General features: G+C 37.4%; 1 protein-coding gene across 6 annotated transcripts in view; it reads left to right on the plus strand.

The window, feature by feature from the left end:
• PUM2 (pumilio RNA binding family member 2) overlaps positions 1–14,928 on the plus strand; it is a 48,718-nt gene that overhangs the window by 17,802 nt on the left and 15,988 nt on the right. For 4 of the 6 annotated variants that reach the window (XM_018088791.2, XM_018088794.2, XM_018088792.2 and 1 more), the window contains exons 10-12: positions 6,734–6,877; positions 7,910–8,191; positions 12,946–13,182. In XM_018088791.2, coding sequence (XP_017944280.1) covers positions 6,734–6,877; positions 7,910–8,191; positions 12,946–13,182 — 663 coding nt within the window. The remainder of the gene's footprint in view (positions 1–6,733; positions 6,878–7,909; positions 8,192–12,945; positions 13,183–14,928) is intronic. The other 2 variants (XM_018088796.2, XM_018088797.2) reach the window with 1 other exon arrangement.

Raw genomic sequence — 14,928 nt, forward strand, 5'->3', positions numbered from 1 at the left:
TTTTCTGTGAAGGCAGGAACCTTTTTATCTAGTTTCCATTGTAGGTTGCTGCTTTATCCCATCTGTTGCTACATGCCTGGATGGCCAGAGAAGAATTCTTGTGGATATATTTCAGACTGTTCTATAATAAGAACTGTGTGCAACTGAGTTCAGCCCTACTCACCACACTCTTACAGAGAATAGAGCTCAAAGTGTAAACAAAGACATTTATTTTATCAATCATCGTAAAATAGGTTTGTAGTGAGTCACAGGGTGTGCTGGTGATTTCTGTTTTTGTGTGAAGCAGAAGGATATAGGATGATGAAATGAATACAAGCCATTTTACATGGGAATCCTCATACTGGTTTAGATGTCTGTATTTGAGTGAGATGAGATACTTGGGCTCCATTTATAGCTAGCAAAGAGAAGTAGGAACTTTTAATGTTGATTTGTCTCTATTTTAGTTACCTGATTTAGAGTTAGGTGAGTTTTACTCCAGAGATGCCTTTTTCTATTTCTGTACTAAATTGAGTCAAGATGGCTAAATAACATCACCATACCAAAATGTGGTTCAGCAAATCCCAGGTAGCAACCACTGAGCAACACATACAATGTAATAAACAGGAGGAAAATGTGTGGAATTCTTATTTCAATGGACTGAGATGTTTTACAAGAAAGTAAAGGTCCAGACTGAGTTTCAAGCTTTTAAATATTCTTTACAGAGAGAATATTTGTAGTTTGGCTTCACTGTGAGCTAATAAGGGAGAGTGTATTGTTGAGCTTGTCCACGCTGTTGTCCTTAAATTGTTAGAGCTGCTTTCTCCTTGCCACAGCCTTCATGTTGGATGACATTAATGTTATCCCAACTGTGCAATTGTTTTATTTTCAATTTTTATATATCAAGTATTTCTTTATTAATTATTTAGGAGCTGTATTTCTGTATTGCTTAAGGCACAGATCTCATTCTACATGCAGAGTGAAAGTGTCTGAAATTCAGGTTAATTTTCACATAATGTTGTTGCTAAGTCTCTTTTCAGAAAAGCATAGAATCACAGAATGGTTTGGGTTGGAAGGGACCTTACAGATCATCTCATTCCAATCCCTTGTTGTGGACAGAGAACCTTTCACTAGACCAGGTTACCCAGAGCCCCATCCAGCCTGGTCTTGTACCACACCATAGAGGGGCTGTTCACAGCCTCTCTGGGCAGCTTGTTCCAGTGCCTCCCAGTAAAGAATTTGTTCCTAATATCCCATCTGAACCTATGCTCTTTCAGTTTAAATCCATTCCTGCTTCATGCCCTTGTAAAAAGTTGCTCTCCAGCCCTCCGGTAGTCTCCTTTGGGTACTGGATGGCTGATATAAGGTAAAACTTCACATTCTTGTTTAAAATCATTAAATGTGAAATATATTTTACATTAGAATTGTGCAATTACATTTTAAATTCTTCCAGTCCTAATTTAGCAGTTCTTTCAGTAACAAGGATTCTTAAAAAACAGAACATTTCTGATTGAATAAATGTGTGAGACAGAGGGCATTCACAGTTTCATAGGATGGTCAGTATACATTCTTTTTATGAATAAAACCAGTCCTCATCACAGAAAACATCTAGATTCAGCTTAATTGTCCAGATTCAGCAATCTTGTGACATTAGTTGTCTAAGGAGCCATTGTGCTCGGTGGAGATCTCCCTTGTGCAGTTACTGTTCAGAGGCTGCAGAGCTACTCAGCTTACCTTAAAATAGATGTTGAGCAGCAGGTCTGCTGAATCCCTCCAGAGGCTCCACTGACTGCACCGACTGTGTCAGATACAACTTTATTTAATTCACACAGTGAAGTTGTGATGCTGCATCTGGCTTTCAGGTGGGCATATAAAGTGAGTTGTCTGCAAAAAAACCCATGTATAAAACATTAAAATCAACAATTTCTATCTGTTGGTATTGCATTTTTTTTTTTAATTACCTAGAAGCATTTCAAGTGTGACATTGCAGTTGGTTGTATGTTCTGTGCCTCCAGGTAATAAGAAGTAGAAATCAAATTTCATTATAAATTTCATATACAGAGAGTTACAGTATGGGCAAAGTTGCAATGGTTATAGGAAGTATAAATTGTTTACTGGTAGGATAGTAAGTTTGAATTTGATTTGTGAGAGGACCCGTGCAGAGATAAGGCTGTGCATATCTTCATCAGCACAAGCAAAAAGTTATAGGGGTTCAGATTTTGGGGAGGGAGGGGGTCAGGATGGCATTGTTAAAAGGGGCAGATAATTGAGTTGGCAGTAAGAAATGTCATGTCTGTTAAATTGTGTAGAGAGAAGTGACAAACTGACATGAATTTGGATGTCATCATCACTGAGAGAAGTTGCATTACTGGATGGGTAAGAGCAACACTAAGGATGGGCAGCACAAACCAAGAGAACAGATTTCCTGCCTCTGGTTCTCTTGTTCTTTAAGTACATTCAAGATTTGTGTGCTAATCCAGAAAGTTTTTCAAAGTCTGTGGTTTTTGGAGACATTTAGAAATCATTTCAGCAAAACACCATATTGATAAACCAGATTGTTTACTTCTATATTCCCTGCTGATCTGGAGAGAGTAAATGTAGATAGAGCAATTGAACTCTAAAATAAAAGGTGTGATTAGGAAACAGTATGTTTTAGTTTTGTGATTGCGGTGGAAGACCACAATAAGCTTCAATGTTGTGGTGGGGGAAGAAGTTTTCCCCCTGGAATTAAAAAAATGGTAACCCCCAGGGGGTGGTGACCCTTGGGGTTGAGCCAATGAGAGCTCCTGCAAAATATAAACATATCACAAGCAGACTGGAAGGGAAGGATGTTGTAGTTGTTGTTGGAAGAGAGTGGCCACGTTCTGAGGCTGCGAGGAGAAGGCCCAGAGCCCCACTGGGGGCTGCAGGAACCTGGAATGGTGTTAAGACTGGGCCAGGTATCTGTAGCCAAGAGCTGGGGGGAGTTTCTCCCCTGTGAGCAGCAGCAGGAGACACTGAGAGTGGCGGCAGAGCAGCAGTGGACGGAGAACAGTGGCAAGGAGCCAGTAAGAGATAAAGAGCAGCAAACAGGCATTGCAGCCAAGGCGGGAAGACACAGAGATCTCTAATGGAGAAAGTGAAGACTAAACTCTATGGAGAGAGTTGGGGTAAGAACTGAACCAAACCACCCAAAATCCCTTTGAGACCTCTCCTAGGAGGAGGGAGATGGACTCTGGCTTGAAAGGAGTCTTAGAGTGCAGCATGCACCAAAGAGAGGAGCTGAGAAGCTCAGGCATCCTGGAAAACTGAACCAGGACAACCAGATGGAATGCGGAGGGGTGACCTTGGCCTCCCCCGCTGTTGCTGCTAAGCTAGCAGCCTGAGACAGAGCACGGGAGCTCTGCAAGGGAGCTTGAATCCCCTGAGGAAAGAGACCATCACGAAGATGCCCCTGCACTTTGTGGTATGACGTGGCGACGCGAGCTTGTCCCTGATATCGCAGTCCACGGAAGAGAGGGGGGAGAGGAGACCCCCCTTGTGTGTAGTGGAAGGAGATCCACCTACAAGAGTCCAGCTACAGCTGCTGCATGGAAGACAGAAGAGAGGCTGCTGCCCTAAATATGAAAAGGATCTTTCCTTTTCCCTTTTGCACTTTTGTTGGAGGGAGAAGAGATTGATCCATTGTAAATACTGATTTATTATAGGAGAGATAGTTAAGATTGTATATGATGTATTATAATATTTATGTGTACAGTGATTGTAATATAATTCCCTTTTCCCCCCATATTGAGTCTTTTGTTGTGTCTGGAAAACCCATCTCACACTAGGTTGAGATGTGGGAGGGGGGCTTGGACTTGGGAATTGGATTTTAGGGGTCTCAAACCAGGACAAATGTGAAGGCACTGAAGTAAGCTTTGATAATTGTTAAATTGGAGGGGAAATTGCACAGGCACGGGGAGAGAGAATGATGTGATGGAGAGGTAATAAAAACTGAAACAGGAAGAGAGAGGGAATTAGAGGAGAAGATCTGCCAAGTCACCACCTTATCTTTGATAAGAGAGAAGGCTGGGGAAGTTTTTATCTTTGTGCTCACCTTTGTGGGATGAGGCACAAAGTTTGTGGAATAGTGTAAAGAAAGGGAAGATTTAAGTTTTGCTATGAGAGCTGTCCTTAAATTACTTAATCTGATCTGAGATGGTCTCTCTGAAATTATATTTTTGATGTCAAAGCAAATAATTTTATACCTTTGAGGCTGTAGATGCACTTAGCAAAGTTTTAGCAATTTCACAAATAGTCCTACATTGCTTTGTTTTGGTAGATTTAAGTAGAAAGCTGAGGCCTTCTATTTCGGGTCAGAATGTATTCATTTCTGAGACTGGGAACACAGATGCACCCATCAGTTTTCATGCATAGCTTGAACCTTCTGTATAGACAGTATCTTGATGCTATTGACCTAGCCTGTCATTACTAATTTTAAGTGCCCTGTCTGTGGGTGGATCACAGGTTAAGATAGTGACAGGGAAGTGTCAAGAGAAATTGGGTATCTTGTAATGTAAAGAGCAAGTCCAAGTTGCTTCCATTTTTTAATTTAGCAGTCATACAAGTCAATTATTTTAGAAATTCTAATATTAGTGTATTAAATGGCATTAGTATTAATCTCAGTAAATTTAATTTATGTAAAATTGTGAGTTATCCCCTCCCCAAAGCATTTTGCATTGGAAAATAGGCTTGTTTACATCATGGGCCTGAAGTCATATATAATGCTGTATATTAGTTTCAGATGAGCACAAGGGTGTAAACATATGATCAGTGCTTTTTTGTACAGTTACAGCATTATCCATGGGTGTGTACGTTTGTGGACAGAGTAAATACTGGTAGATATTGGCCAATTCTGAGCTCTGAAGAAGTGGAAGTAGAAATTATGTAGGTACGAGTAATTAAACATTGCTAATGTATGCAGGTGCACTTTATTATAAAAAGCTTTCCTACTGTGTCACTAATCTTCTAATATTTTATGATGTGTTCTCTACAGAACTGCAGTAGAACAGACAGCAATCACTCATCTTTCATACATTGGAAATGTTGCAGTCTTTGTTAGTGGTGAAGGTAGAGCAGCATAGCACATTTTTATAGGTGGAAGAGTCAGTGGCACCTATACCAAAGGTTTCATAATGAATTCAATTGTAAAAATATGTTGTGGTTGTTTTTAGCTAGCCAAACTTTCAGACAAATGCTGTGGAGGACAATTGTCTTCCTTTGCTGTTGGTGGGAAAGAGAAGGTAAATGGAATGCAAATCAAATAGTGAGCAGTGAGAACAAACAGGTTTGTAACAGTATAGTAATGACAATTTTTTGTAACCAGTATAGTGCATTCACCTCCAGAACTGTGAGTTGAACCTAAAGATCTGGATTTTCATTGCTTCTCTCTTGTTCAGTTACTCTGAGTCACCTTTGTATCTTTACATTTTCTTAGTATGAGAGAATTTGGACCAGTGTCTCCTGCAGAGCACCAGGCCAGTAGGCAGATGATGTTTCCATCTCTTTTTTTTGGAGCAAGGTGTCCAGGCAGAAGAGATTACAGAGGTGTTTTAGAAACTGAGGAGGAGAAAATATGACTTGGAAAGCTGGTGATTGTGGTACTTACCTGAAATTGGAGGCCCAGGTCTTTATGTTCCAGTCCATTTGCATTTCAGAGAGAACTCTGCTAGACCTAGTTCTGAAGATACATGGCAACTGACATACAACTTAGAATAATATGCAAAATCTTTGTTCTTACATGCACAAAAATAGATGTGTGATTTTTGCAATCTTGGCTTTTTTGTTATTAGCATTAGTATGGATATGAACATGGGAGGAATATTGAAACTCTGTTGGGTTTTTTTTATTGCTTTATATAAGAATAGCCAACCTAACAATTGGACATCGTTATATTTTAATTGACAGCACCCTTTCTTGGGTTATCCTGGCTCATCTCCAGTTTTTTAAGAATTCTTATTCCAATTCATCTACTTCACTATAAAGTGTCAAGAGCTTTAAAATGAATTCTCTTGTTCTTGTCCTAAATAAAGTTTTCCTGTTTTGCTTTTTTTGTTTCTTTTGCTGTCCTTCATTCATATATTGTATCTGTTTGCTTTCCTACTGCTTGCTTTTTTCCTTTTTCAACTCCTCCTTTTATCTCCCCATTCCCTCTCTTAACTGTCAGCTGAATTAAGTGTTATACTTGGATTACAGCCTTTTATTCCCATTAAACTGACTGGTACAAGGTAGTCCTGCACATACAGCATTCCTTTCCTAATGTGCTTTTGCAGATGGACTTCTAAGTGTGGCTGGGTAATGTATGGAATTGCCAAACTTTGCATTTAGTTCAGCCCTTTAATTGTACAGACTTCAATAGCTTTTCCATGTGCAAAGAAGTACAAGAGAAAGTTGATTTGATAATGATCCAGATATGGCTAGTTGTGTTGTGCCTGTACCTTCTCACTATACTGTTAGAACTTAAACCTTGACAGTAAATTCAACTTTAGATAACTAAATTTAGCTGTTATTCTAGTTGTAAAATATTAAATGAAGCATTTCTAAGTCCAACTTTGTCACAGTGTTTTACAGCATTCAACTGTTTTTTCATTTTAAAGTCCAGTTGCCTTTCAGGGGCAATGTGGAAGAAAAGATCTGGTTTCATCCTTGTAGTTTGTGGTTAGAATATTTCCAGGAGAGAAGAAATGCTGCTTGTATGAGACTGTCTGTACTACTAATCTTCATCTTCTGTGTTGTGTAGGCTATCAAGTACTGGCTCCCACTGCCTATTACGATCAGACTGGTGCCTTAGTAGTAGGCCCTGGAGCGAGAACTGGCCTTGGTGCACCAGTCAGATTGGTGGCCTCAACTCCTGTTCTAATCAGTTCTGCAGCAGCACAGGCAGGTAAGTGTTTGATCCTGCATGGAGGTTTCTTTCACTTCTGTACTGAGTCTTAACAGTAATGTTGATTAGTATTTGATATTATTGATGTTTTCTATGCATCTGTGACGTTTCCTAGTTGTGAAGTATATACCGTGCATGCTTCCTTTCTTACTTTGTCTCCTCCTGTTCTCTGAGACTGCTGTTTCTCAGATGTGGTTTTCCATTTTTAATTCGAATTTAGAGTCCTCTCCCCATACATATACAGGCATGTTTCTGCAAATGTTGTTACTTGTCAGATAGGAACATTTTCTCCTTCCGCTGCCCATGCATATAACATGCACTTTTCATCAGTCCTCTAAATGGTGTCCTCTAGGAAGCATCATTTCATTGCTTCGGCCTGGCAGAAGATGGACTGCTCTGGAGCCTTGCTATGCTTTTCTTCTGAAAGTATTTTGTCCTGAAAAGTGTGACAAGGAAAATAAGTATAGAACGGACAGCAGAAGAGGAGAGTTAGTTATATCAAAAGTCTCTAGTTTTCATCTTTTTTTTTAATCAGTTCTATGATCTAGTACTACTTTACTGAACCATTTATTGCATTTGTTAAATTAAAATCCAAAATACTAACCCCAGACTAATTAACTTAATCTGTTCAGAAAATTAGATTTTAAGTTAATCTGTAAGCTTCTTTCTCTATGCAGAACTCGCTTCTGACATTAGTAGCTGGAGATGTCTTTGAATGACTCTTAGCTGCAACTCTGCTATTGCAACTTTGGATATAAAAAGTTCAGTAAACAGTAATGTGTTTACACTGAAAATTCCCTCATTTACATTAAAAGTTCTACAGCCTTGATTACTCTACAACATATGCTGTCTTCATTTTTTTCCTTGAGTAATTAAGATTGTGTAATACTACAAAGTCTCTTTTAGTCCTTTAATATATGAATTTCTGCTTGTTTAAGAGAGCTTCAAAAAATACAGTTTAGCTCTGAATAGTCCATTTTCAGTCAGAAATGTTTGAGAGAGTAATTATGATTGAAAACGTGTGTTTTACAGCTGCAGCTGCTTCAGCTGGAGGAACAGCAAACAATCTCGCGGGAGCCACGAACGGTCTATTTCGGCCACTTGGTGCCCAACCACAACAACAGCAACAGCAAACAAATAGTAGCCTACAATCCAATTCATTTTATGGCAGTAACTCTTTGACCAGTAACTCCCAGAGCAGTTCCCTTTTTTCACATGGTCCTGGCCAACCAGGAAGCACATCTCTTGGCTTTGGAAGTAGCAGCTCTTTAGGAGCAGCTATCGGCTCTGCACTTGGTGGATTTGGCTCATCAGGTAGGTTGTTAATATAGTGAGGACATTCTGTGAGACTTTTGTGTTAAGCAAAAAAATGTATCTGCATCAGGCATACACGTAGATGTCTACAAAGAATGCAAAAATAAGTTATTCAAGCTTAAAACAAATTATAGGGGAGTAAAAAGGGTTTTTTAAGTTCACTCGGGCTCTGTATACAAGATGCATTTTTGAACAATATCTTGTAGTCATAGATCTCTCCAAAATACTTCTCCATACTGATCACTGTACTCTGGCCCAGAAGTTTGTTACTGTTTTTTAGTAAGCTTGCTTTTATTTTCAAGGAGGTCTTTATTCTGTGCTTAAAATAACAATTGATGATATTTGCGATATGCATTCTTTTGTTGTAATTTTCATGTCAGGAAAATTCTTAATTTTTTTCAAACAAATTAAATAGCGTATGACTTTCTAAATTTGATCTAATATTGAAATGTTTGTTTTATAGGATTTATAAAATAAAAATGCTTAATACACAAGAATAATCCTTGTTAACTCTAGTAAATTTAATCTTAGATTTAGTTAAGCCTAAATAGTTCTGTACAGATCTGGGGCCTTAAATTATTTCAAAATGCTCTTAAATGTTATCAACCCATTTATATTAAAAAAAATTAAAATAATTGGTTTTGTCATGTTTCTGCTGTGTAGCAGAAATTTCGTATTCATACAGTTTTTAAACATGTGAGGTAGGTTTTCTTATGTTCCAGATTCAGTATTAGTGAGGCAAGAGAAACACCATTTTTTTAAAGACTATTTCCTTTGGCTATTAATCTCTAGGTTTACAGCACTGAATTGCCTCTTATTAATATTATTCTTTTAATGAAATCAGTGAAGCGTGTTTATAATCTTACGTATCTTGCAGATGGGTAGAAATTGGGGGAAATGTGTATACTCTAACAGTATTTTTTTCAAAATTAAATGCCCTAAGGAAAGTAATTTTTTTAAAAAAAAAACAAATATTGAAAGAAATGTTAAAAGTGAAGAAAAAAAGAAGGAAAAACATGCCCTTCAGTGTTAAGACATGATACTTGTTATTTGCTAACTAAGTGTAAGTGACTAATGACATCAAATATACTGCAAGCCAACACAGTTTTTCTTGGTGTTGTTTTTCATAAAATAATTGGAAAAATTATTTACTTTAACAAAACTAATGCTGGGAAATCCAGAATCAGGTTTTTACACTGATCCTCTCTAATATTTCATTTTAAAAAGGAGACTCAAAACATTCCATTTTTAATTAAAAAAAAAAGACAAATTTTGAGGCTACTCAGTTGTGTAAAGTTTCTTAGTTTTCCTTAATGCCACAGCAGGTAAATTTTATTTACAAAGTAATTGTGCTTTCCAAGTGCTATATTCTGTAATATAACTTGTCCTGAGCTACTTGCAGGATTTCAGTGAATCCTTAGCAGCTGCATTTCACTCTAGGTACAGTTTCAATACATTGGTAGATAGTGATGATAAGTATATCTGCATTTTAATGCAGTGCATCCATTTAAGCCTCTAGATAAAAGAGATTTAAGTCATGAAAGTTTTTATCCAGCTTTATCATAAAGGACCTCCACAGAACACAAATTTTAGTTGTATATCTACTTAAGAACAATCAGCATAGTTCTTTCTGGTGCAGGAGAGGAAACCTTTTTCTTGTAGCAAAGGTCAGTTCCAGAGCTTTGTCCAAAGCCCTGAGCATGGAGAGCACATGCTGAAATCTTGCAGTATCTGAGGTGATTTAATTAGCATGGCAGTATCCACAGGGAAGCAGGAACCCTGTGCTTTTGCAGTTTGAGAAGTGCTGATGAAAGGTGCTGTCTAAACCTGAAATATTTTTAGTGGTATTACTAGAATAAAAGTATATTGAAAGTGCCCTTCTGCCAAGTATAAATTGTACTTGCTCTAATAGCCACTTAAAAAATCCTTTCTGATTATTTATTTTTTTAGAGAGCTCCTGAGCTATATATATATATCTATATATATATATAGATATGAATTGAATTACACAGATGAATACTTACAAAAATGGTATTAATGCATGTTGAGGCAAATTGAAAACAAGGTTAATTTTTTATCTGCCAAGGTTTCAGCTTCTTTGTAACTCCCCTCAGTGTGTTGAAAAGGTTGAATTTCAGTTAAAATATAGCCATGAGTACTGATAGATGGCAGTACACATCTTGCCCTTATGTTTTCAGTTTTTGCAGGGAGGAAAAAAAATAGCTCTGCAAAAAAATGTAAAGGTGAGCATGTTCTAGCTTGAATGACTGAACAAAGTAACAACTGGAAGTGGCAAACATAACGTATGTTGCTGTAATGGCTGTATGTACTTACAGTCTCTGTTCTTTTATTAAAGTTATTCATCCTCCATTTTAAAGGTTTAGGTACATGATGATAAGTTACTGCAGCTTAACAGGTAGCCGAGAATTAGACCAACTGTGACAGCTTTCCAAATGCCTTCTCCTGGCTTGTAACAGCTGTAGAGTAATTGCATTAGATTAGGCAGGGGCAAAGAGGAGTAAGCTAGTGCAAATTATCTGCTGGGTTTTGTGAGCTTTGCTTGTGTGTGTGAAAATGTAGCTCAGCTGCATTTGGTAACTTGGTAAGCTGCAGTAATTTAGCTGAGTAAGAAACCCTGAAAGATGGAAATACAACAATCCATCGTGTAGCATTGTATTAACATTTATGTGGTTTACTGAGCCAGAACCTGTAGAACTGGTCTCAAAGCTTGAGATTTCTTTCAACTGTTGCCTTAATTTGCTCTTCTGGTTTCTTATTCTCAATCTCCTTGTCTAGTTAGTCCAGTATCTTTTCCTTCTGGCTTCTCCTCTAGTATGTCTTCCTTCCCAGTTTCCAGGCAACATTTATCTCCTGCTTCCCCTTCCTAAATATGTTTCTGTTTCTGCTCGTACTGTGTAATGTTCCCATCATCAGCTTATTATTCCAGTCTTTTTGCCCCACAGTCACATATACCTTCTAGAGCCTAACTTTTCTTCAGATCTGCTTTCTTCTCATCCTCACTGAAAGTGCTTTCTAGTTTTTCTTGCAGTCTCCTTGTTGGCTCCTTTGTCTGACCTTTCTCTCCTCCTTCTTCTGGTTTCCTTTTTTCTCTTTCCCCCCTCCCTGGTCTATTTCTTGTGTTTGGCTTTTGTCTCCTCTGCACTTGAAATAGAAAATATCCTTTCCACATTGCCTGATGGGCCTTCCCAACACAAGGTGGAATCTTGGACAGCAGTTTCAAGAGTCTGTTTTTGACATGGCAGACAGAAGCCTAGAAATTCAATTGCAGGGAAAAACCTTTATCAGCCATCTCAGAAGCCCTGTGTATGGTCAGGAGTTTTCAGCTATGAGTCTGTAGCAGATCTGTGCTGAACTGGGATGAACTGTGATTTTGCAAAGATTTTTAGTTCAGTCAAAGAGAATGAAAATAAAGGTCTCCTGTTGCTGGCATATTTGGTCTGAGTACATGAAAACTTTACCTTCTCAAATAGGTAGCTGGATTATTTTAATAAGGATAAAACACTTTTCCTTGACAATATTTCTGAAATGACAGTGTTTGGACAGAAGCTCTTTGAAGAATGTTGTCCAAGTAAGTACCTGCTGTGAAAAAATATTAGCCAAGTTACTAATGTGATGAGAAAACAAATCAGTTTCTTAAAGTCGAAGTATCAGGCGACCTTTATATTGGGCCATGCTGCCAGCTTTAGTAGAAAGGTACTTAAAAAGGGTAAAGATCATGGAAGTATAAATTCCAGCCTTTCCTTTTTAAATTGAAGTAGAAATCAATTTTCCAAATTCAGCTTAAGAAACATATTTGTTATTAAAATATCCATAATCTTGGTTTTTTTCATAAGTTCATTTGTTCAATGTTCTAGTGTTTAAAATAAGCACTCTAGTTTAATATTTCACTAGTATGCAGCAGATACTAGAATTTAACATTTCTAAAAATTTTTTATTGTTCTCCTAATTTGTCCTAGACTGTTCATCGCCCTGCTGAATGATGCTGTGCAGGATAACCAGTCCTTCACTAATACATTGTTATCCAAAGCCTCTAGTCTAATTTGACTTTCAGAAACACTGATAGCAGTAAAATCACATTTTTAATTTCTCACTTTAATTTTCCTATCTCTGTTCTGCTTCTCATCTTCTTCTTAGCCTGTTCCCTCTTTTCAAAATACTTCTTTGAGAACCATAATTCTCATAGGGAATTTTAAGTAGTCATTTTTTTCCTACAGGTGAGGGGTTCACAAACAAGAGGAAGTTCAGAAACAGCTGAACAGCAACATAGATCATTCTGTGAACCCTTAAACAAGTAATTGCCTCTAGACTTTTTCCTGAAATGAGTATCACTGTCTGACTAATAATTTATGATGGAAAAAGTTTTATCAAAGAATTTCGTGGAAATATTTTTAGAATCATTTATTCTATAAAGTGACAGTGTAATCTAATCTTACAAATTCCATATGTCTATCGAAGCCTGAAGCCAGGCAGTTAAAACAGAGTACTGCAATATTACTGTGAGAAGTCTAGTATGAAATGTTGAAAGACGTGGACATTGGTGAAATTACTTGCCAGTGGTGTGTTTATACCCACTTAGATTTACTTAAAAGCATGTGTGGTTATCACAGTAATTGTCTTTGTCATAACGATTGCTGTAATTATTGTGATCGCATCTGTTGTTGCCCAGCTGTAGTTGGGGATAGGTTTTATTCAGTTGACACTGTGTAATTAGGGTCTTTTTATTTCTTCTTCAGTTGGCAGTTCTGCAAGTAGTAGTGCCACAAGGAGAGATTCTCTATCTACTAGCTCTGACTTGTACAAAAGATCTAGTAGCAGCCTAGCACCCATAGGGCAGCCATTTTACAATAGTCTGGGATTTTCCTCCTCTCCAAGTCCAATAGGCATGCCTCTGCCAAGCCAAACGCCAGGACATTCACTTACGCCACCGCCATCACTTTCATCACATGGATCCTCATCCAGTTTGCATTTAGGTAAAAAAAACAAAAACAAAAAACCAAAAAAACACTTTTTGTTTGTATGTGTGTATGTATTTCTATGTGTAAAATATATGTTGCATAAGAGATGTCACATTACCTTTGCTGTTAAACAGTTTTGTAATGAAGAAAGGTGAAGAGCACGCTCAAATGCTCATTGATTTGACAGTGGAGAGCACTCAGCTTTTGGCAGTATTGGGCCAACAACTGATTTTTCTTCCCTTGCAGAATCCTGATAGAGAGCCCAGTAAGAATTATTGGTGCTTTTTCTGTTATGTTTCCACAATATGACAAGCAAAGGTGCATTAATTTTGTTTCTCCTTCAGTGTGTTACCACTTTAAAGACATTTTAAGATGATGTGTTTAATAGTGAAGTGACTTTCACTAGTGCCCCTTACCATGACAAAGTAGAAGAGTGAGCGGTGCTCTCAATGTAAAATGTATTGAAAGGTGATTTTTGAATCAGTCAGCCTACAACTCATGGCCCAGATGGTTGGGCAGGAAGACAGTTTATCACCAGGCTGGTGGAATTAAAAAAAAAAAGGCATTTGTGAAAGAAGTAAAAAAGGCATTGTCAGTGGTGGCTCTCTGTTATCAGATCTGTTTTTTAAAGGAATGCTGATAATAATCTCTTAGAAATTTTTTTGGCTACTTAGATGACATGGAGCTCAGCCTTTCTCTAAAAAAATTAAAAATAAAATAAAATTAAAAATCAAAAAAAACCCCACCACAGTCTAGAGTATATTTAGAAAATAATGCCTCTAACCTGAGGTTACCTGATAAACTTTTTCTTTTTTTACTGTGAATATTTTTGGTCATTTAATTTGGATGCTAAAATCATACAGTGAAACTGGATGTAATTCAAGATTGAGTTGCCTGTTGCTCCAGTTACTGTTCAGGGCACAGTTCTATGCTTGCAATAGGCAACTTAATTTCCTATACTTCTCTTAGTGCAAATAAAACAGGAAAAACTTTTCAGAAGTGTCTACCGGGATACACTTTAAGTGAGAAATGTGTGAGTGATTTGTATAACAAGGTTAAATAATTAAAATATATTACATTTACAGTTCAGTATCACCTTCATGGTTAAGTGCTGAATACCCGAACTAAAACTGGGCAAGGGGATGTTTCAGCACGTTTTATTTTTTTTACTTACCTTTTTTCCTTTTTCAGGTCTACAAAGTGCACCTTTGGGCTGAGACCAAGCATGGAAAGTTTCAGCCCAAATGGAGGCTTTTGAGAAAGTTCTGAACATCTGACAATGGGGTTATCATGGAAATCTTTTTCTTTCTTTCTTTTCAAAGTACTCTCACAATAGTTTTCATATTGCTGAAAACTATACTTAAATCAAATTTTGGAAGGCATTATCTAAAATTTAAAACATTCAAAGTTTTGTGTTGTTTCACATTTGATAAATGTTAAAAGACTTTTTTTCAGTTCTGAGAAAATAAGCTGTGATCAGTATAGAGGATTGCCTCTATCAGCAGAAATTGTTAAATACTGACTTCGACCCATTTCAAACTGTTTGGCAGTGTGAACCAAGCCTAATAGTTTGTTAAAATCATGTACTAGATCAGTGTGTAATGGCCAGAATATACAGTTGTACTCTGAAAATTGACACAATCTCGTTGGCTTCCATGTGTCCTCTTCATCTGCCAAGTGAAGTGGACCTTGATTACTGGTAAACTTCTTGCTACGTTACCAAATCAATCTGAAATTTGGAAATGGAGGTAGTTTGGATAT

The sequence above is a fragment of the Manacus vitellinus genome, unplaced genomic scaffold, assembly GCF_001715985.3.
Source record: "Manacus vitellinus isolate BGI_N305 unplaced genomic scaffold, ASM171598v3 scaffold_11_pilon, whole genome shotgun sequence".
In the NCBI taxonomy this organism is placed as follows: domain Eukaryota; kingdom Metazoa; phylum Chordata; class Aves; order Passeriformes; family Pipridae; genus Manacus; species Manacus vitellinus.